Source organism: Vigna unguiculata, chromosome 3 (assembly GCF_037176805.1).
Source record: "Vigna unguiculata cultivar grain cowpea cultivar isolate G323 ecotype 2 chromosome 3, ASM3717680v1, whole genome shotgun sequence".
NCBI lineage: Eukaryota > Viridiplantae > Streptophyta > Magnoliopsida > Fabales > Fabaceae > Vigna > Vigna unguiculata.
Genome location: NC_140794.1, coordinates 18,234,085 through 18,254,815, shown reverse-complemented (window position 1 = coordinate 18,254,815; position 20,731 = coordinate 18,234,085). Strand labels below are relative to the sequence as shown.

General features: G+C 39.9%; 2 protein-coding genes across 2 annotated transcripts; both read right to left on the bottom strand.

The window, feature by feature from the left end:
• Positions 1-7,629: 7,629 nt before the first annotated feature.
• On the bottom strand, positions 7,630-11,152 carry LOC146887547 (uncharacterized). Its single transcript, XM_085670275.1, has 7 exons — positions 10,985-11,152; positions 10,148-10,909; positions 9,483-9,568; positions 8,675-8,810; positions 8,449-8,572; positions 7,806-8,175; positions 7,630-7,633 (listed from the first exon to the last, which is right to left on the bottom strand). The coding sequence occupies exons 1-7, from the start codon at positions 11,150-11,152 to the stop codon at positions 7,630-7,632; spliced, it is 1,650 nt and encodes a 549-aa protein (XP_085526401.1).
• A 3,098-nt stretch (positions 11,153-14,250) lies between these two features.
• On the bottom strand, positions 14,251-14,829 carry LOC146887546 (uncharacterized). Its single transcript, XM_085670984.1, has one exon. The coding sequence runs from the start codon at positions 14,729-14,731 to the stop codon at positions 14,483-14,485; it is 249 nt and encodes an 82-aa protein (XP_085527110.1). The 5' UTR covers positions 14,732-14,829; the 3' UTR covers positions 14,251-14,482.
• Between the last annotated feature and the right edge of the window lie 5,902 nt (positions 14,830-20,731).

Genomic DNA, 20,731 nt, shown 5'->3' with positions numbered 1-20,731 from the left:
TGGGCCTTGAGGTACATGTGGGCCATGGATTGGGCCTTGGGGTGGATTCATCATCCCCTCCCTCTTGAAGAGGATTTGTCCTCAAATCAAGAGGGTTCTTCAAGGCCCACAGCAACTGAAGCTTGGTTCCACCAGGATCAAAAATATATTTGCAATAGTCATCAAACAAAATTTCAGTAAAATCATAAAGACTATGCAATAGATATTGATGGAAAATGTGTGAAGATGGCCTTTTAAGTTTAGAAAAATGTGATATTCGACCTACTTAACAAAAATACTTATTTCTTTTCCTACACTAGTAGGAATCTATTTCGTTTCAATTCAAAAGTTATAATAGATCACAATATTAACCTTACCATAAAATTATATGCATTGTTCCACACATATAATGTCATATATAATGGCACAAATTGTTGCAAAAGAATAAATTTGTGTGCAATTTGGAGTTTCTAAATATCTGCATAGTTGACCTTAGGGTTGACTTTCACTTTGGAGATTCAAAACCATGCACAAATTATTATAGTTAGTCTAGTTGATTTTTCCCATCATGTGTTCGTTCTTTGAGTTTGAATATGATTTTTTCTATTCTCTTGGTTCCAATAGTAATTTGATCATTCAAACATGTTTTTTTTTCGTTTTTAGTTTAATGTTGGTATAAAGTTTTTAGAGTTCTAAGTCATTTCATAAAATTTGACCCATTTGGTTGCATCTTAGGTTCACATGCATCTATAGAATTAGGTATTTTTGCTTTAGTGCATATTCTGCATAATTATGCACTTTAGCATTCAAATATTTTTATCTTAAGCATGTGCAAATAATAAAACCATCTAAATATATCCAACATTGCACCAGAATTCAAAACTAAATGAAAACCCATTTTTATGTTCAAATTTGATCCAACCTTTGGTTTTGAGTTTCTGTAATTCCAAAACTGTTTTGAGCACTTTTAGCATCTTAGTTTAGTCATTTTAAACATGTTTGAGCCATCAATTATCTCATTCCATGCATTTTACAAGGTTTTCTAAACTAATAGCTAGAATTAGAAATTTTATTCTACACTAGTTCTTTAGGTAAATTCTCTATTTTAATAACTCATTAGCATCATATTAACCATGTATAGATGGTAGGATCATGCATTTTTATGGTGCATATTAAATAGCTTTTCTTTTACTATTTGAAAGTAGCATAGAATCTTGTCCTATTTTGCTAGTTTTAAGGCATTTTTCAGGTTTGCATAGGCATATTAAAATATGCCTAGATATTTGCAGTAGTTAGCTTTGTTCATAATAGTATTTTAAAATTGAAAATATATCTAGATAGTTATATAATTGTTTCATTTTCTGGTTTAGTGCAATCCTCATTTTAAGTCTAGTTTTAGCATGTTTTTAGGTTCTCAATAGTAAACTTTTGAGTTTTTGTAGAAAGGAAGCTTTTGAGTTGATTCTTAGCATTATTTTGCCATTTCAAACTTGTTTAGACAATTGCATTGCATTATTAGTTTGCATTGCATTAATAGTTGTTGGTTTAGTACAATTTTAGTTTTTAGACTAGTTTAGTATGCATATTTCATAGGTATTGAATAGTGAAATTGTGCATTTCTTGTATTTGGCAGTAGTTAGCCTAATTTTTAGCATTCTCTTGTCAATTAGAACTTGTTTAGATGGTGGTTTTTCTATTTAGATAGCTTAAGCATTCATTTTCAGTCATTGTAGTTTAGTAACAAGACTAGTTGATGTTCTAATGCAATTTATAGGTCTGCATAGAGGTGTCTTCTCTAGTGGGTTAGGACTAGGGCTAAGGTAGGTTAGGCCCCCCAAATAATACTACATTAAGCTAGAGTTAAAGATCAAGTCGAGCTACCCAGACAGGTCCGAAGACTCAAACAGGCCCAACGAGCCAAACATGTCTAATAACCCAGACAAGTCTGAAGCCCCAAACGGTCTCGACGACCCGAACGGGCCCTAAAGCCCAAAGACCCAAATCGGGCCAAAAAATTGGACAGGTCTGAAGACCTAGACATGCCTGATAACACCAAGAGGCCTGACGATCGGGACGGGCCTGACGACCCGAACAATCCCGATGACATGGACGGGCATGAAAATCTAAAAGACATCGACGATCTGGACAGCCCAACGAAACGAATGAGCCCGAAAACTCGAACGGACCCAACGAGCCAGACGGGCACGACGATTCGGATGGGCCTGCCGATCCGAGAGAGCCTGACGACCCGAACGGGCCCGACGACATGGACGAACTCGACGACCCAGGCCGACCTGACGATGGGCCCGTCCGGGTCGTCGGTCCTATCCAGGTAATCTTTCTCATCCGTGTCATCGGGCCAGTCCTGGTCGTCGGGCCTGTCCAAATTGACGAGCCCGTTCGGGTCTTCAGGCCTATCTTGGTCGTCGTTCCCGTTCGTGTCGTCAGGCCCGTCCAAATCGTCATGCTTGTCTAGATCTTCAGGCTCGTTCGGATCGTCGGGCCCGTGCGGGTCATCGGGTTCGTCCAGGTCGTCGGTTCTGTTCGGGTCGTCGGGTCCGTCTAGGTCGTCGGGCCCGTTCGAGTCGATCGACCCGTTTGGATCGTCGGGCCCGTTCGGCTTAACGACCATGTCCGGGTCGTCAACCCCGTTCGGGTCGTCTGTTCTGTCCAGGTAGTCGGTCTCGTCCGGGTCATCGAGCTCATCCATGTTGTTGGTCCCATCTGGATCGTCGGGCATCTCCGGGTCGACGGGCCCGTCCGGGTCGTCGTTTTATCCATGTAGTCGGTCTCATCCGGGTCATCGGGCCCGTTCAGGTCATCAGGCCCGTACGGATCGTCGGGCCCGTCCAGGTTTACGCCCTCATCGGTGTCGTCGGGCCTATTTGGATCGTCAAGCCCGTCCGGGTCGTTGGACCCGTATGGGTCGTCGAGATTTTCAGGGTCGTCGGGCAGGTACGGGTAATTGGGCCTATTCGGGTCTTCGTGCTTGTCTAAGTCGTTGGTCTTGTCCCACATATAACAATATATTTTAAAAAATAATATATTTTTCATGTTAAAGATGAAAGCCCATGGGTTGACCCTGACCCACAGGGCTTTTGTAGGGTTTTTGGCCCTGTGGGCTTCTTTAATGGGGTCTTTTTTTCAATGTGGGCTTTTTTGATCCTAGTCCACATGGGTCAAGGCCAAGCCTTATGGGCTGTGCCAAATTGACACATCTAGCTTTGCATACATCAAATTTCGTTTTTTTTCATGGTTCTTGACTTTTAGCTCAATTTTTATCCTTCATATATCATTTAAAATGTGTTGAAGTAGTTGCATGATAGTTAAATTCACTAGTTTCGTACAATTTTTCATTTTACCCTACTTTAGCCTAGTTTAACTTGTATTTTAGGTTTTTAGTAGTCATATCTGGAGTTTCTTATTATTTCTGAGTTCTAACTTGAATTTCATGTTTCTTTACCATTTGGAAGTTGTCTGGATATTTATTTTGAAGTTTCAAATAGTAGTTTAGTGTTGTTTTCATTTGCTTAATAGATTAGGTTAGTTAGTTTTTCTAGTGTAGGCTTTGGGTTTTAGTTCTACAATTAGATTCTTAAACCAATAGCTTAGTTGTTTTACTTTAGTTTCATTAGGATTAGCCGGTTAAACCTAGTCTTGGCCTAGTTAACTAATTAAGCTGACAATAAAGATAAATGATGACAAGGCATCTAATCCTCTAGTGGTCCCAAAATAGCCTAATTATTTTCCTTCTAAGATGAAAACAACAGTGTGGTGATTTAAAGTAAGTTCAAAACAGTTGTGGTCCTAAAATAGCCTAATTACTCTCCTTCTAGGATTAGTAGAATAGTATGTTTAGTCTTAAACTCTTTTGTTGTTTCAAGTATGATAAGCAGTTTCTTTTACTATTTTAAGCCTTAGGAATTTGTTTTTGATGAGTCTTTGTTGTTTTTAGTGACTTTTTGGGTTTTTATCTATTTAGAAGCATTTCACAACATCAATTAATTGTATATCTATGCTTTTATTGTTTTCTAGTTTGCAACTAGCTAGATTACCACATTTTAGGCTGATAGAGTCTTTAGTTGTGCTAATTTATTCATGCATGGATAGTTTGAATATGTTTTCATGAAAAGGTTTAGTCTATATCCATTTTTAGATTTTACCTTGGTGAAACTTGAGCTATAATTGAAAATATTCTTTGTGTGATACACTCATGTTTTCTAGTTCAAAGTAGAACTTCTAATGCCAAAGAAGAATGGAGGCCTGCAAGTCAATTATAAATTTTGCCTAGCAGTGTACCAGATAATAAGACCATTGGAAAATAAAGATAAATGGCTTGGAGAGATATGACAAAGGATGAACACCACCAATAAAGATAAATGGCTTGAAGATCTGCAATATAGAACTTGTCTCCGTGAGAAAATCGCTGCAAAAGATCGTGCCAAATTTCATATGCAAAGTCCATCCACATGATTGATTGTTTGATAGGTAGAGACATAGAACAAGTCAGCCATGAAATCACCATTTTGTTGCATCTCTTCCAAGGTTCATGAAGAGCATTGTCAGAAGGAGGGCACGGAAGTGTACCAAGAACAAATCTTTCTTTGTTCTTGGTTTCAAGGGCCACAAGCATGTCATGCTTCCATTTTTCATAATTGTTGTCCGAAAGAGGGGGAGTAACAAGAATTAGGGCTGGATTTTCTCCGAGATTGACAAATAAAGGATGGGTAGGGTTAGAAAGGTGATCGGAGAAAGAAGATGCAACAGCCATGAGAGAAACAAATGATATCAATCTAATACCATGATAGTGCTTGTCAAAATGCTCGAGAGAAAGCTTCTCATTATTATTTGAATAGAAAAGAATACAGAGTGTGTTACAAAAACGGAAGCTACAAGGTATATATAAAAAGAGAAGGGAAAAACAGAAACTGGAAACTGAAAGATAACAGTATCTAAATTAACTAAAAAATAACAAATTATCATGGGGGTTTGAAATCCCTAGTAACTTATGAAGACTCTGAAACTCCTGATAATTTATGAGGGTTCTGAAACCCCTGACAATTTACGGAGCTTTTAATACTCCTAATAATTTGAAACTACATGGAACTTCCATTTTACCTTAGGTTACTCAAAATCACCGGTTATTTGTTAACAATGTTGGTTTTATTCGAAAAAAGTTAAAGTGCAGGTGAAGTACTTAATGGAAGTTAAAACTCTTAAAAATGCCAAATAAAACCTCTCCTAAAACCAATTTTTGTTGTAGAGGAGATACGAGATCTCGAATACTTGCTTACGAAAAATGCTGAAAAGAAAAACTGTAACGTCCCATTTAACTTATAAACGAAATTAAAGGAAACGCCACACATAAGATAACATAACAACGCAGTCTTGGGGTTCATGACGTCACCCCTACAAAACCAGGCACACCACGATGCCAACTAAAAACAGGATAATCGTTTACTTAAGAGTTTACAATCTAACAACTACGAATACAGGGGCCATAGCCCTAAGGAAAACATGAAAAGAAGAAGCGTGAGGTCTAGCCCAGATGGCTAAGCTGCTGGATCACCGTTTCCCTGCTGACCACGAGAACTTCGCCCATCTGCTCCCATCAACCAAGTCGATGATCATCGCAAGAAAGAACAGCCACATACATCACAACCATGCAACAAAACGGGTAAGCTAGAGCCAATCAACATATTCAACATGCAATCAAATATATTCTCATCATCTCATCCGCATAGCAACCAAACATGTTATGACTCTTCATTCAATACACTACGACTCGACTCGACTCATCCGGATACGTATAACTTAGTCGGATTCAGCGGATGCTTGCGCTTGTGGTGGATACCCCTGCTCGACCCTGAGCTGCTCGATCCTGAGCTATGTGATACCAGTGTTACAATGAATCAAAATCTCTCCCACCACAAGGTTAGCCCTTAGTGAGTTTCAAGCCTCCTGCTACTCCCACCACAAGAGTCAGTCCGCTCTAAGTGAGACTAACTGGCTCCTCGAAGCGTCAGGATGCAACCTTACCTTGAATCCTTACCTAGTTATACCGATGGGGCACCACCATGAACACCCACTAGCAGGGGCCATGGAATTACGTCCCGACCACTGAAGCGCGACCCCGGAGGTCTCACCTAGAGACCCCAAGGAATTACACGCTGACACGGACCAACATTCATAAATCAGCCATAAGAGAATATTAAATCATGTTTTTCAATCCCATAACAACCCTTGAACTTTATTCCTCATATGCATCACCTCTCAAGTTCATACCTCTGATCATCACCGTCCCAATGAGTCTAAGGTCTCATTTCATGATAATACCATGTTTCCTTTAGTTCAAATCCATTCATTCATTTCACATGCTAAGTCCCCACCACACTCACCATTCATCATTCATAAATCATGTCACGCATATATAGCAACCCATTAGGCGTATATTCATACATCAGTACATGCATCTTATCATAGCAGTCATACCCAAACAAGTCCAAGCACAAGAGAACAAATATGCAACCCCACATCACGCTGTCTCGTCCAAACCCCTCGCTCAGGCTGAAGGGTCTCGCTCAGGCGAGACGTGCTCGCTCAGGCGAGCCCCCCCTCGCCTAGGCGAGAGTACAAAGAAAACAAGGGCATGGCAACACGGGATCTCGCTTAAGCGAGATCCCTCTCGCTTGGGCGAGTTGCCTGCTCGCTCAAAAATTGAGCGAGCCGCCCGGGCGACTTTTCGCGCAAAAAACTTAGGCGAGCTCCCTGTTTCATCTCACCTAGGCGAGATGGACTCGCTTGGGCGAGATTAACAGGTCTCGCCACTGTTCTTCGCTGTACCGCCATGTTTTCCGGCCAAACAACACATACAAAGCGTTTCACACATCAAAACGACAGATTCCAACCATACAATGTAACAACCAACACAAAAACAGTTCTAAAAGAGTCGAAACTAGAACCCTAACTTCCCGTACCTGGAAAAGCTTAGCGAAGACCTCTACTACGTGGCCACGAGCTCGGCAGCTCCAAGGATGCGCTACAGGGCTGCGGCGAGAGTGGAACAGAACCAAACAGGTGAGTTAGCCAGGGCTCTTACAACAGATCACGAAAAAAAAACAAAAGGGAACTAGCACGAACTCGAAAGTCACTTACATGGAGTAGGGAATAGCTTCGAGCTAGCTTGAAGATGGCGCAACCTAACCCTAGTAGAGCTTTTCGTGAGAGGGAGAAAGGGTTGACGGTTGGTTTTCTGAAAGTGTGAGTGTGAGATGGGATTAGGGCAACACTAAGGGTGTATATACATTGGGCTAACCCTTAGGCCCACTTACAAGAGCAGCCCACAAATTCTAGGGCAGAAAGGAAATGGAGCCTTACATTCTCCCCAACAACAAAATTTTCGTCCTCGAAAATGAAAGACTCACCAGGTAAACAGATGGGGATGTGATTTTCTCATGTCCTCCTCTAACTCCCAAGTCGAGTCACCCGTCCTCCGATCCCAAATGACTTTAACAAGACTAACGGTCTTCCCACGACGTTCCTCAACCTTGCTATCCTCAAGAGCTATGGGTGGTACTTCCACTGAGAGGTCTTCCCTGATCTGTATATCTTCAGCCTCCAACACGTGGGCCGGATCAAATACATACTTCCTCAGCTGTGACACATGAAACACTGGATGAAGGTTCGCCAACTGCGGGGGTAAGGCTATCTCATAAGCCACTGGTCCAATCCTCCTCGTGATCTGATACGGGCCAAGGAACTTGGGTGAAAGCTTCCTTGAGCGGAGAGCCCTTCCCACGCTTGTGGTTCGGGTCACCCTCAAGAACACATGATCTCCCGGTGCAAACTCCAAAGGTCTCCTCCTACGATCAGCATAGGCCTTCTGCCTACTCTGCGAAGCTAACATCCTATCTCTCACCATCCTCACCTTCTCGGTGGTCTGTTCTAACAACTCTGGTCCAACTAATACTGCCTCCCCATCCTGGTACCAACAGAGAGGAGTCCTACACCTCCTGCCATAAAGAGCCTCGTATGGCACCATGCCGATGCTCGCATGAAAACTGTTGTTGTAGGTAAACTCGATCAATGGCAACACCTCATCCCAAGCCCCCAGATGGTCCAATATGCAAGTCCTCAACAAGTCCTCTAATGACTGGATCGTTCTCTCAGACTGACCATCGGTCTGAGGGTGATAAGCTGAACTCATGGTGAGCTTGCTACCCATAGCACTCTGTAGCGTCTGCCAAAACCGGGATGTGAACCGTGGGTCTCTGTCGGAAACTATGCTCGAGGGGACTCCATGAAGTCTCACTATCTCCTTAATGTACAACTGGGCTAGCTTGGCCATAGACATCCTCAAGTTCATCGCCAAAAAGTGAGCACTCTTGGTCAACCGATCCACTATCACCCAGATAGTGTCATGTCCTCTAAAAGTCCGTGGAAGATGAGTCACGAAGTCCATGGAGATACTGTCCCATTTCCACACCGGTACTTCCAACGACTGTAGAATGCCCCCGGGTCTCTGATGTTCCACCTTCGCCTTCTGACAAGTCAGACAGGCGGATACAAACTGAGCCACATCCTTCTTCATCCCCTGCCACTAGAAAGTTTCCTTGAGGTCCTGGTACATCTTAGTCATGCCAGGATGCAAGCTAAGACGACTCTTGTGTCCTTCCTCAAGGATCAACTTCCTCACCTCGGCATCATCAGGTACGCACACTCTGCCTCGAAACCTCAGTATGCCATCATCACTCACAGCAAAGTCTCTAGCCTCATCTGATCCAAGCTGTTCTCTAACTCTGTTCAGACTAGCATCCAGCAACTGCCTCTCTCTGATCGAGCCCAAGAAGTCACTAGATATAGTAAGGGTACTACACCTAATGGACTCGGACCCCAACTCCACCTGTATCCTCATATCTCTGAACTTCTCTAGTAGTTCCACCTCCTTAATCATAAGGTGTGCAGTGTGTACCGTCTTCCTGCTCAGAGCATCTGCTACTACATTTGTCTTTCCCGGATGATATAGAATCTCGAAGTCGTAGTCCTTCAGGAATTCCATCCACCTCCTTTGCCTCATGTTCAGCTCTTTCTGATCAAACAAGTACTTTAAGCTCTTGTGGTCGCTGAACACCCGAAACTGAGCACCATACAAATAGTGCCTCCAGATCTTCAAGGCAAAAACTATGGCCGCCAATTCCAAGTCATGAGTGGGATAGTTACGCTCATGCACCTTAAGCTGCCTCGAAGCATATGCCACCGCCTTCTTTTCTTGCATCAAAACACAACCAAGTCCAAGATGAGACGCGTCGCAGTAGACTTCAAACGGTTTCCCCACATCCGGAATTACCAATATAGGAGCACTCGTCAATCTCCTCTTTAACTCTTGGAAGCTCTCATCACACTTGTCCGTCCAAGTGAAAGGTTGGTCCTTCCGGGTAAGCAAAGTCAGAGGCACCACTATCTTGGAGAATCCCTCTATGAATCTCCTATAGTAGTCTGCTAACCCCACAAAGCTCCTGATCTCTGTGGCCGACTTAGGACTTTCCCATTTAACCACTGCCTCGACCTTCGCCGGATCCACTGCAATCCCCTGAGCAGATATCACATGCCCCAAAAACTGAACCTCATCCATCCAGAACTCGCACTTGGACAACTTGGCATACAGCTGCTTCTCTCTCAAAATGCCAAGCACCAACCTCAGATGTTCTGCATGCTCCTCCTGAGTCCGGAAGTAGATAAGGATGTCGTCTATGAAGACCACCACAAACTTATCTAGGAAGGGTCGGAAGATCCTATTCATGTAGTCCATAAACACTGCTGGAGCGTCAGTCACGCCAAAAGGCATAACCACATACTCGTAGTGGCCATACCTGGATCTGAAGGCTGTCTACTATACATCATCAGCCTTTAACAAAATCTGGTGGTAACCTGATCGCAGATCTATCTTCGAGAATACTGATGACCCATGTAACTGATCCATCAAGTCGTCAATCCTCGGGAGCGGATACTTATTCTTGATCGTCATCTTGTTCAGCTGTCTGTAGTCCACACACAGACGCGAACTCCCGTCCTTCTTCTTTACCAACAACACCGGTGCTCCCCAAGGCGAAGTACTGGGCCGTATGAACTGTTTCTCCATCAGGTCTTCTATCTGTTTCTTGAGCTCTACCAACTCTGCCGGAGCCATGCGATATGGGGCCATCGAGACCGGGCCTGTTCCTGGGACTAGATCAATAGAGAACTCCACCTCTCTACTGGGAGGCAACCCTGGTACCTCTTCTGGAAACACATCCCTAAAATCCTGGACGACTGGTATTACAGACGTCGTTTCTCCTCTCTCCACCTCCATATGCGTGAAGATCACGTAGCACTGCGCACCGTCCTGTACCAGGGCGGCAAAGTCCTTGATGGACAAGGGTGCCACCATCAAGCGAATGTCGCCGCGGAGTCCATTCTCGAACTTGCGACATCTCCACTCCTCATCGAGTGGCAAGGTGTAGAAACGGCTGAGGTGCTTGAACTTCTCAGCATAATCAGCTACTGACTTCCCTCCCTGTGTGAGCTGGAGGAACTCCACCTCCTTAGCATATCTGACGCTATCTGGGAAGTACTCGGAGAGAAATCTCCCCTTGAAGGCCTCCCAAGTCACTGGCTCGTCTCGCTCCTCCATGATGGACTTCATGCTAATCCACCAATGTTCAGCCTCTCCGGTTAGCATATAAACTGCAAACGCCAACCGGTTCTTTGCCGGGCACATCTTCGCATCGAAGATCCTCTCCAGGTCTTTCAGCCACTGGTCAGCTGCATCTGGGATGGTCTTCCCGTTGAACTTCACGGGATGGTGTTTCAGGAAGTCTTCCAGACTCCACTCTCTGACTGGCGGTCGTGGCTCGGGACCAAACACAGGGGTAGCCACCCTGTTCTCCTCCAACTGGCGGAGGGCCTCCATGTGCTGTCGATGAGCATCCTCAGCAGCTACTCTCGCAGCCTCCATCTGCTGCATCACAGCCTGCTGCTGCTCAAGCGACGCTGCTTGACGCTGCATGGATGCCTCATGTTGTTGCATCATCGCAGCACTCTGCTGCGTCATAGCTGCTACCATCGCCTCTATGGCTCTAGCGATATCAGGTACGTCTCCCTGGGATGACTGAGAAGCTCGACGAGGAGGTGCCATAGTCCACTGGCACACAGATAATCACTTGGTTAGGCTTGATAAAGGCAAAAATTTTAACTAAACACTCAAAGACACACAGAGAAAGCTAAGCGGACAACCCAAATCCACAGACCTAAGGAATGACCGCTCTGATACCATAAATGTAACGTCCCATTTAACTTATAAACGAAATTAAAGGAAACGCCACACATAAGATAGCATAACAACGCAGTCCTGGGGTTCATGACGTCACCCCTACAAAACCAGGCACACCACGATGCCAACTAAAAACAGGATAATCGTTTACTTAAGAGTTTACAATCTAACAACTACGAATACAGGGGCCATAGCCCTAAGGAAAACATGAAAAGAAGAAGCGTGAGGTCTAGCCCAGATGGCTAAGCTGCTGGATCACCGTTTCCCTGCTGACCACGAGAACTTCGCCCATCTGCTCCCATCAACCAAGTCGATGATCATCGCAAGAAAGAACAGCCACATACATCACAACCATGCAACAAAACGGGTAAGCTAGAGCCAATCAACATATTCAACATGCAATCAAATATATTCTCATCATCTCATCCGCATAGCAACCAAACATGTTATGACTCTTCATTCAATACACTACGACTCGACTCGACTCATCCGGATACGTATAACTTAGTCGGATTCAGCGGATGCTTGCGCTTGTGGTGGATACCCCTGCTCGACCCTGAGCTGCTCGATCCTGAGCTATGTGATACCAGTGTTACAATGAATCAAAATCTCTTCCACCACAAGGTTAGCCCTTAGTGAGTTTCAGGCCTCCTGCTACTCCCACCACAAGAGTCAGTCCGCTCTAAGTGAGACTAACTGGCTCCTCGAAGCGTCAGGATGCAACCTTACCTTGAATCCTTACCTAGTTATACCGATGGGGCACCACCATGAACACCCACTAGCAGGGGCCATGGAATTACGTCCCGACCACTGAAGCGCGACCCCGGAGGTCTCACCTAGAGACCCCAAGGAATTACACGCTGACACGGACCAACATTCATAAATCAGCCATAAGAGAATATTAAATCATGTTTTTCAATCCCATAACAACCCTTGAACTTTATTCCTCATATGCATCACCTCTCAAGTTCATACCTCTGATCATCACCGCCCCAATGAGTCTAAGGTCTCATTTCATGATAATACCATGTTTCCTTTAGTTCAAATCCATTCATTCATTTCACATGCTAAGTCCCCACCACACTCACCATTCATCATTCATAAATCATGTCACGCATATATAGCAACCCATTAGGCGTATATTCATACATCAGTACATGCATCTTATCATAGCAGTCATACCCAAACAAGTCCAAGCACAAGAGAACAAATATGCAACCCCACATCACGCTGTCTCGTCCAAACCCCTCGCTCAGGCTGAAGGGTCTCGCTCAGGCGAGACGTGCTCGCTCAGGCGAGCCCCCCCTCGCCTAGGCGAGAGTACAAAGAAAACAAGGGCATGGCAACACGGGATCTCGCTTAAGCGAGATCCCTCTCGCTTGGGCGAGTTGCCTGCTCGCTCAAAAATTGAGCGAGCCGCCCGGGCGACTTTTCGCGCAAAAAACTTAGGCGAGCTCCCTGTTTCATCTCGCCTAGGCGAGATGGACTCGCTTGGGCGAGATTAACAGGTCTCGCCACTGTTCTTCGCTGTACAGCCATGTTTTCCGGCCAAACAACACATACAAAGCGTTTCACACATCAAAACGACAGATTCCAACCATACAATGTAACAACCAACACAAAAACAGTTCTAAAAGAGTCGAAAGTAGAACCCTAACTTCCCGTACCTGGAAAAGCTTAGCGAAGACCTCTACTACGTGGCCACGAGCTCGGCAGCTCCAAGGATGCGCTACAGGGCTGCGGCGAGAGTGGAACAGAACCAAACAGGTGAGTTAGCCAGGGCTCTTACAACAGATCACGAAAAAAAAACAAAAGGGAACTAGCACGAACTCGAAAGTCACTTACATGGAGTAGGGAATAGCTTCGAGCTAGCTTGAAGATGGCACAACCTAACCCTAGTAGAGCTTTTCGTGAGAGGGAGAAAGGGTTGACGGCTGGTTTTCTGAAAGTGTGAGTGTGAGATGGGATTAGGGCAACACTAAGGGTCTATATACATTGGGCCAACCCTTAGGCCCACTTACAAGAGCAGCCCACAAATTCTAGGGCAGAAAGGAAATGGGCCTTACAAAAACTTCCTTCATCATCCTTATTTAATAGTTGAAATGCTGCATAATATTCATCCCTGACTGTAGGTCTGATGTCTGAATTTAGTGTACTGTAGGCAAAATCCATGGAATCTTAATAATGAAAAATAATTATGATCTTGATTTCAATGGTAGAAAATTAAGTTCTATTTAACGGACTGCATGCAGTATAGAAATAAGGGGGAACTATTCATCAGATACCAATGGTGGAGATATTATTTGTAGTATATATTAATTAGTATCTAAGATATCGTTCTTATCCTCTATAGACTACTGAACATCAATTTTATTGGCATTTTCTATCGCGCAACTGTGGCAGTGGGGTACACGTAATAATGACATCTCCGTTTGAAATGCTTGAACGAAACAAGTTGTTCAACGATGGTCGCCAAAGTTTGGAGAAAGAAGAGCTGACGGAACATAGCGTACGTTACCCTTGCATTTAGCTTCACTTACAAACCCTATATAACATGGGTTTTCAATGGTTACAGTAAAAAATTTATACATTTTCCAAATACATATAAATGAGATTTGTATTTATAATTTTACAACATCAAAATGTTAGCTTTTTCCGATAGACAAGTCTTAAAACTTTACATGTATAGTTCTTCCCCGAAGGCACTACAACAAGCACAAGCGACCCTCAATTATTGTTTTACAATTTACAGTCATAATATTGCAGTGTATGAAAAATCTTTGCTACAAGCCACAGTTTTTAATGTTTGCATGAGAACATGGATTATTTTTAACTTATAAGTCTTGTTTTATTAATATTTTCAGAAACTTTATCCAGAGCTGTAGCAAGATACCAAAACTTGAGGCAGATGAGTTTATTTGTAGCAAATCGCGACCCTGTACACCAGAACACAAGTGCAAGAATTCCCAAACTGTGCGTGTGTTGTATGCATATGTTGCAGAAAATTCTTTTTACACTCGTGAGTCCAAACTATTCTTGTTCATGAAACCCCTTGAACAGGATACAATAATTACCTAACAAGAAGGCAATACATGAACTAAAATAACTAGCGTCTTTACACGACTCATACATAAAGAGAAAAAAAAAAAAAACAACGACCAAGGTTGTTTCATTTTCCTGCCTCAGGATCTGGCTTCACTGATTGAGAATAGAGAGGGATCTATGAACTCCCTTGAGGAAGTAACTGCTCTTTGCATTGGTGACAGAAGCAGAAGAAGAAGCTGCTGAGGTTTTAGGTTGTGAAATGACAGAATCATTAGTGCTAATCTCCCTCTCCTCTTCAGTAATAGTGTCCAACATCTTTGAAGTTCTGTGCCTCATCACAGTAACATACTGTGGTGGCGCCACCTCCATGAAGAACCTAGCAATGCGAGAATTCGCCATTTTTTGGAAGTGTTTATGAAGAAGAGAAAGCTAAAAGATGGAAAAGTACTAGGAGAGAAATAGTGGTGAAATTGGATTGGTTTTTGATGATAGGAAATGAAGGGATGAAGGGTTGGATTTATAAGAAGTAGCTAGAGTTACCTAACTTGGCTAAGACTGAGTCAATGGTCTTAATCATAAAGGTTAAATCAAAATTTATTGGGTAGTGCCGCCTATAGCTTTTGGTATTAATTGCGACGCAAAATTGTTTTGGTGAGTTTTCGTTGTGGATAACCTTGCAGTGGGACCTGAATGGTATGTGTCAAAAGGTGGGTGGAAATTTGATATCCATGGAGATATGGTTTTTGTTGGGTACAGTTCTTACAAATATACACTTTTTGGGGTTTAGTGAAGGGCCGTTTTAGTGTGCCACGTTGCTTGTGATGGGCTTGTGAGCATGACATGGGTGTAAATTCGAGAAATTTTGTTCATACATTTGTTTATTTTATGTTGGTTGGGTTAGCCTTCCAAGTTTCAGGACACTGATTATTGGGTCTTGAATTGCATTGATATTGAAGAAGTTTGATTGAATGAAGAATATGGATGCCAAGTGTAGCATCATAGTTATAATTGGCGGTGAGGTTCCGACAACGTTAATGGGAGGCAAGGGCAATGTGCTTAAAATGGTAGAATTATTGAAGATATTATTTTAGATTTTTTTGGCTTCGTTAGGAAATTTCTGTAGTCCTATAAGAGTAATGTATAGCAAGTGATTTTAAGTGTTTAAGAAAATATTAACAACTTTCTTCATATAATTTGCAAATTTTAATATATTGTAAAGGTTATTCAGATAATATTTTAATTTGTATTTATGAAGCCAACAGTTGAATCATAAATATTTTTTTTTATCTTTATGTCTATTAGGGACTATATAAATTAGGTTAGACGGGATAAAAAAATTATCTAACAATGATTGGTTTAGTTCTGTATTGAATTCAAAGGTAGTGTTTGGTTAATTATTGTTGCTCAAGTTTTTAATACTATAATTTTGTAGAAGCAATAAAACAAAAATTATAGATATTTGTGATTTTGTTAACATTGAACATTTGAAGACATTTAAGTTTGAAGAGAACTAAGATAAGTGGCGGAAATAGCTTTAAATAAATTCACCTACACTATCTACCACACACACAAAAATGATAATAGAGAAAATTGGTAAAGAAAAACTAGAATGTTAAAGGAGAACTCAAGGAAGAAACACAAAAAAAGGTTAAATTGAAGGTTAATGAACTTTAATCCACGTCTATGATAGAAATTTACTATCAAACAGAAATTACAACTCAGCATTCCTCTCTTCAAGAACTCTCACTCAGTTAACAATTTTTGTTATACAACTGAATTCAAAACTCTCAAATAAATAAAATGTTAATACAAGGTCTTATCATACAAAATAAATTATAACAAACTTTTATAAATCACACCTAAATTTGTGGAAAAGACATGTGAACAATACTTCCATTTCTAAGCTCAAAACGTATATGGACTCTTTGATGACAAGTGAACGAAGTTAAAGTTTCATGCAATACATACAAATTGATACCATCATATTCTCTACAGAGAGATGCAATGATGAAGCTAGATAAATTGGTCAAGATAGATGATCTTGAAACACTAGACAATCTTGAACTATGACACAGTTTATAGCATCAAATGATTTATGAACCTTAACAATATTTTATTGAGTCAATTTTACAAATCAAATGATTTATGAACCTTAACAAGATTTTATTGAGTCAATTTTACAAATCTCTACTTGGTTCAACACAAATCTTTCCAAGCTAGAATTGACTAGTTGCTAGTAAACGCATTATAAGCTTCATCACCAATAAATTGGACTAAATACAAGTAATGGAAGAACTTGTATCGTAGAACCTTCGTAATGATGTTATAGGGATTATGATATTTTTTATACTTTTCTCACATTTACAAATCCTCTAGAAATCTCCTCTCTAACAAAATATAACTTGATATCAATGTGTTCAGTTATTTCATAGTAGACTTGGTTTTAATATATTGTTGTCATATTATCATAGTAGGCAGTGACAACCTAGTTTTCCACCTTCGACCCCTCAATCATAAAGCTTCCTTCACAACCTCTTTCAAGGCAATATACATTGTTTTAGTGGTTGACGGAGTCTCTAGAATGTCTTCCAGTTGATTATGTACCATAACCAATAAACACATAGCTTGTGAGATATTTTCTAGGTTTAAACACCCAACCAAGTTTGAGTCAACAAATCCTTCTATAGAAGCATCTCCAGAATATCATCTAACTCCATATATAAACTAAAATTCTTTCAAATGATCTGATAATGATAATTATCGTTGATGCTATCAAATAAATGTCACTATTCTAATGCACTATTATACAAAGAATTAACAAAAGAACATAGAAAGGATTAAGCTAACCCAAGTTGTCTCCCAACAAATTCGATGCAAGAACTTTACTTAAAATAATACCTATAAGATTATGTAGAAAAATGGTTAGAAATATAAACGAAAAGGGGGGTGGGGTAAGCTGTAAATGAAATAAAAGAAAATAAGAACAAATATAAAAGGAAGGTTGATTCTCCAACTCTTTGATAGTTAGATTCTTTATTAGCTATCATATGATTATCATTCAATCAATTTCCAAATGATATCAAATTAACTAAAAAAATGATTGAATTAATTTGTTAAGTTTCTCACTTGTTCCACCATATACAAGCGAAACCCATTTTAAACTTTGCATGTACAACCGCTACCGATGCATACTCTTATCTATTCTTCTACCTCTTTTGTTAAGCAAACAAGTATACAAATTTGATTTAACCAAACAGTTAATTCATTTTAGTTTCTAACTCATTCTAATGTATATGAGATATACTATATTCATACTCCACTCATTCTATTATATATGAGTGCAATGCAATATAGACTTCACATATGGAATCGCTAACCATGTGAAGTCTCTAACTTTTACTTAAGAGGTTATCAAAAATTTAATATGAATTCTAATCAAAGATATAAGATTGAATTATGAATGACCATTCTAAAACAATTCTAGGAGCACAAATCATAATACAAACAAGCATGGATTGATATAGAATCTATTTTGCCAGAAATTTAAAGAATAATACATTTATTGTACACAACCTCATAATTAACTATATATGAAATTACAAGAATATTAACCAAGAGAGTGATTAATCTTCCATGTGGAACACCACTCAACACGAAGTGATCAATTGATGCCACTACTTTCATCGTCACCGTTGTTGTAAAGGAAGAAGAGAGAAAATGTGAAAAAAAAAAACATCATTTTGAAAAAAAAAAATATGTAATGTCTTTCATGTATTTCAAAAAGCTCATTTTGGAATATATTTCACTTAGAGGTGTTCCAAAAATTCTATCCTTAATAGCCCATTTTGGAATGTATGTTATGTATTCCGAAATTTCTATTTCAAAAATCTTATTTTAAAAAAATTGGTCAGAAAATCTCATTTCAAAAGTCTTATTCTAGAAAATTCTAAAAGGTATGGAAAACTTAGGTTGGAAAGTTTAAAACATGTAATCTGGAAGTCACTTTTTCAAAAGTTAAACTTGTCATTCTAAAAATTTGGGAGTTGCATAAGAAAATAATTGATTATCATAAGTGATAATCGATTATCACATAAACTTTTATAAAAACATTTTTCTTATTGTGATAATTTATTATCAATTGGGATAATCTATTATCAGTAGGGGATAATCTATTATCAGCAGGTAATAATCGATTATCACATAGGCTTTTCTCAAAAATCACTTAACAGAGATAACCGATTATCACTAACAATAATTGATTATTTTAGTGAGTTTTGTAAATAAATAAAATTCTCTTGGTGCTCTACTGCTTGGATTTTAACTATTGACATACTAATTTAACTATTTTAAATAACATACATAGATTATAAGACCTAAATAACTAAACCCTTAAGTCTTCAATGTGACTCTTGAATCCAAACATTATTTTAAGTTTTCAACCATACATCATTATTAAGCCTTTCATACTTTTTGATAAGTTATCATCATCAGCAAAACTCCTTATTGAAGGAAGATGTCCATAATCTTCTTTTTGTCAACAAGAAAGAGGCATAAAAGAAAGAATAGGAAGAGGGGTAGAGAGACAAGAAAAAAATAACAAAAAGAAGGAGGGAGAGACCACAAAAGAAAGAAGAAAAATAAGTGAGTAGGGAGAGAAAAAAATAAATGAAACAAGAAAAAGAGGGAAGGTGGAGATAAAAAGACAAACAAAAAAAAATTTAGGGAGGGGAGAAAGAGAAACAAAATAAAAAAGAAAAATTTGGGGAGGGAGTGACCGAAAAAAAAAACCAAAAATATGTAGGAGGAGACCAACAAAAGAAAGAGGAAAAATAAAGGAGTGGTGATAGAAAAACAAATGAAAAAAGAAAAACAATTGAAGATAGAGATAGAAAGACGAAAAAAAAGGAGAAAGGGAGAGGAGGGAGAGTGATGTGAAATCTAGAGCGGTGATTCGTATTACGGATCTATCTAGGTTGGAATGCTAACAAGCAAAAAATTTGGAAAACTGTTTAAAACGAGAAAAATGGAAATTGATAAGAAAATAGAGTGAAAATTGAGAGACATCACACTTCCAAGAATGGAAGATAGGCCTAAGAGTTTAAACACACAAAGGGATGAAAGACCTGTGAAAAAACTTAGTGATTCTTGAATCATTCAAGAACTTAGGAGAATCACTCTCACTAAGATAGAAAAAATGAATTATAACATTTCTGAATAAAACTCAACTTGTCTTTATTGATAAGATGGTTCAGCTTATATAGAAGCTTTAACCACTAGAATTACAAAAGACACAAATTGCAATCACATTTCACTTAAGTTATTAATGATCTCACTACTTAATGGTTGGTTGTAACTGAAATTGTGACAACCTAAAAGCATTCAACTATGCATCCTCTTGGTATCTCAAAGGTTGATGACTAAGTTGCAATTAGGCCATAATTACAACTTGAAATAAAATTAAACTAGAGCCCATTAATTGATTAAACCAAAACATTATTTGGTCAGCTAATTTTGCAAAGAATTTGGCCATTATTTAAACAAACTAATAACTTTAAAAAAATAAATTGTCGCAAAGTGGTACATTAGTCTTTCTCCATTTAGGTCATGATGCAATACCCTCCTTCTTCGAGAAGATTTATCCCGAATCTTAAGGCTTTATTTTTCTACTAGTTTTAATATAAGTTTATTATGTTCTTGTGAACGACTTTATTTTTCCACAACTTGAAACTAATTCTCTTCCTCCAAGATCAAACACAACTTGAATAAATTCATATTTGTTCCTTTCCAATGGTTGCAATCTGTGGAGCACCTATCTTGCCAACACTACCCTACTTTCATATGTAACAACAAATAACTCCACGCATTTTGTTTGAAGACTTTGTTTTCCATTAGCGAACTGGATGCATAATAAAGGACTATGAACAAGCTTCCTTTTCAAACATGGAAGTTGGTGTATTTCATTCACATGTCTATCCTTTTGTTCTTGTAAAATGACATCATAAAATTGTAGAAGAAAAATCATTGACAAATAAATTTTCCGTCCTTTTTTTCTCTACTTCCTTTTCTTTATCTTTTTGTTCCCTTCTTTCTCTATTACTTCTTTTTCTATTCTTTCTTTTTCTATTTTCTCCTACGGCCTATGTTGATCCTTACTGACTTGTCTTGGTGTCATAAATTTCAACTTAATTTTATGTCCCTCATGCCTTAAACAAAAGGAACATTCATCAAGATTGAATGTTTTAAAAGAAGTCATGACCATCCCAAAAGAAGATGACAAGATTCCATGGGAGCGATATCATATAATACTTCTTTAACACATTGCCATGTACTAAATTTGATCCATGCTTGATTCGGATGAAAGTTTGTTGGTAACTGGAGTTTCTCCACCAATCTTTGGCC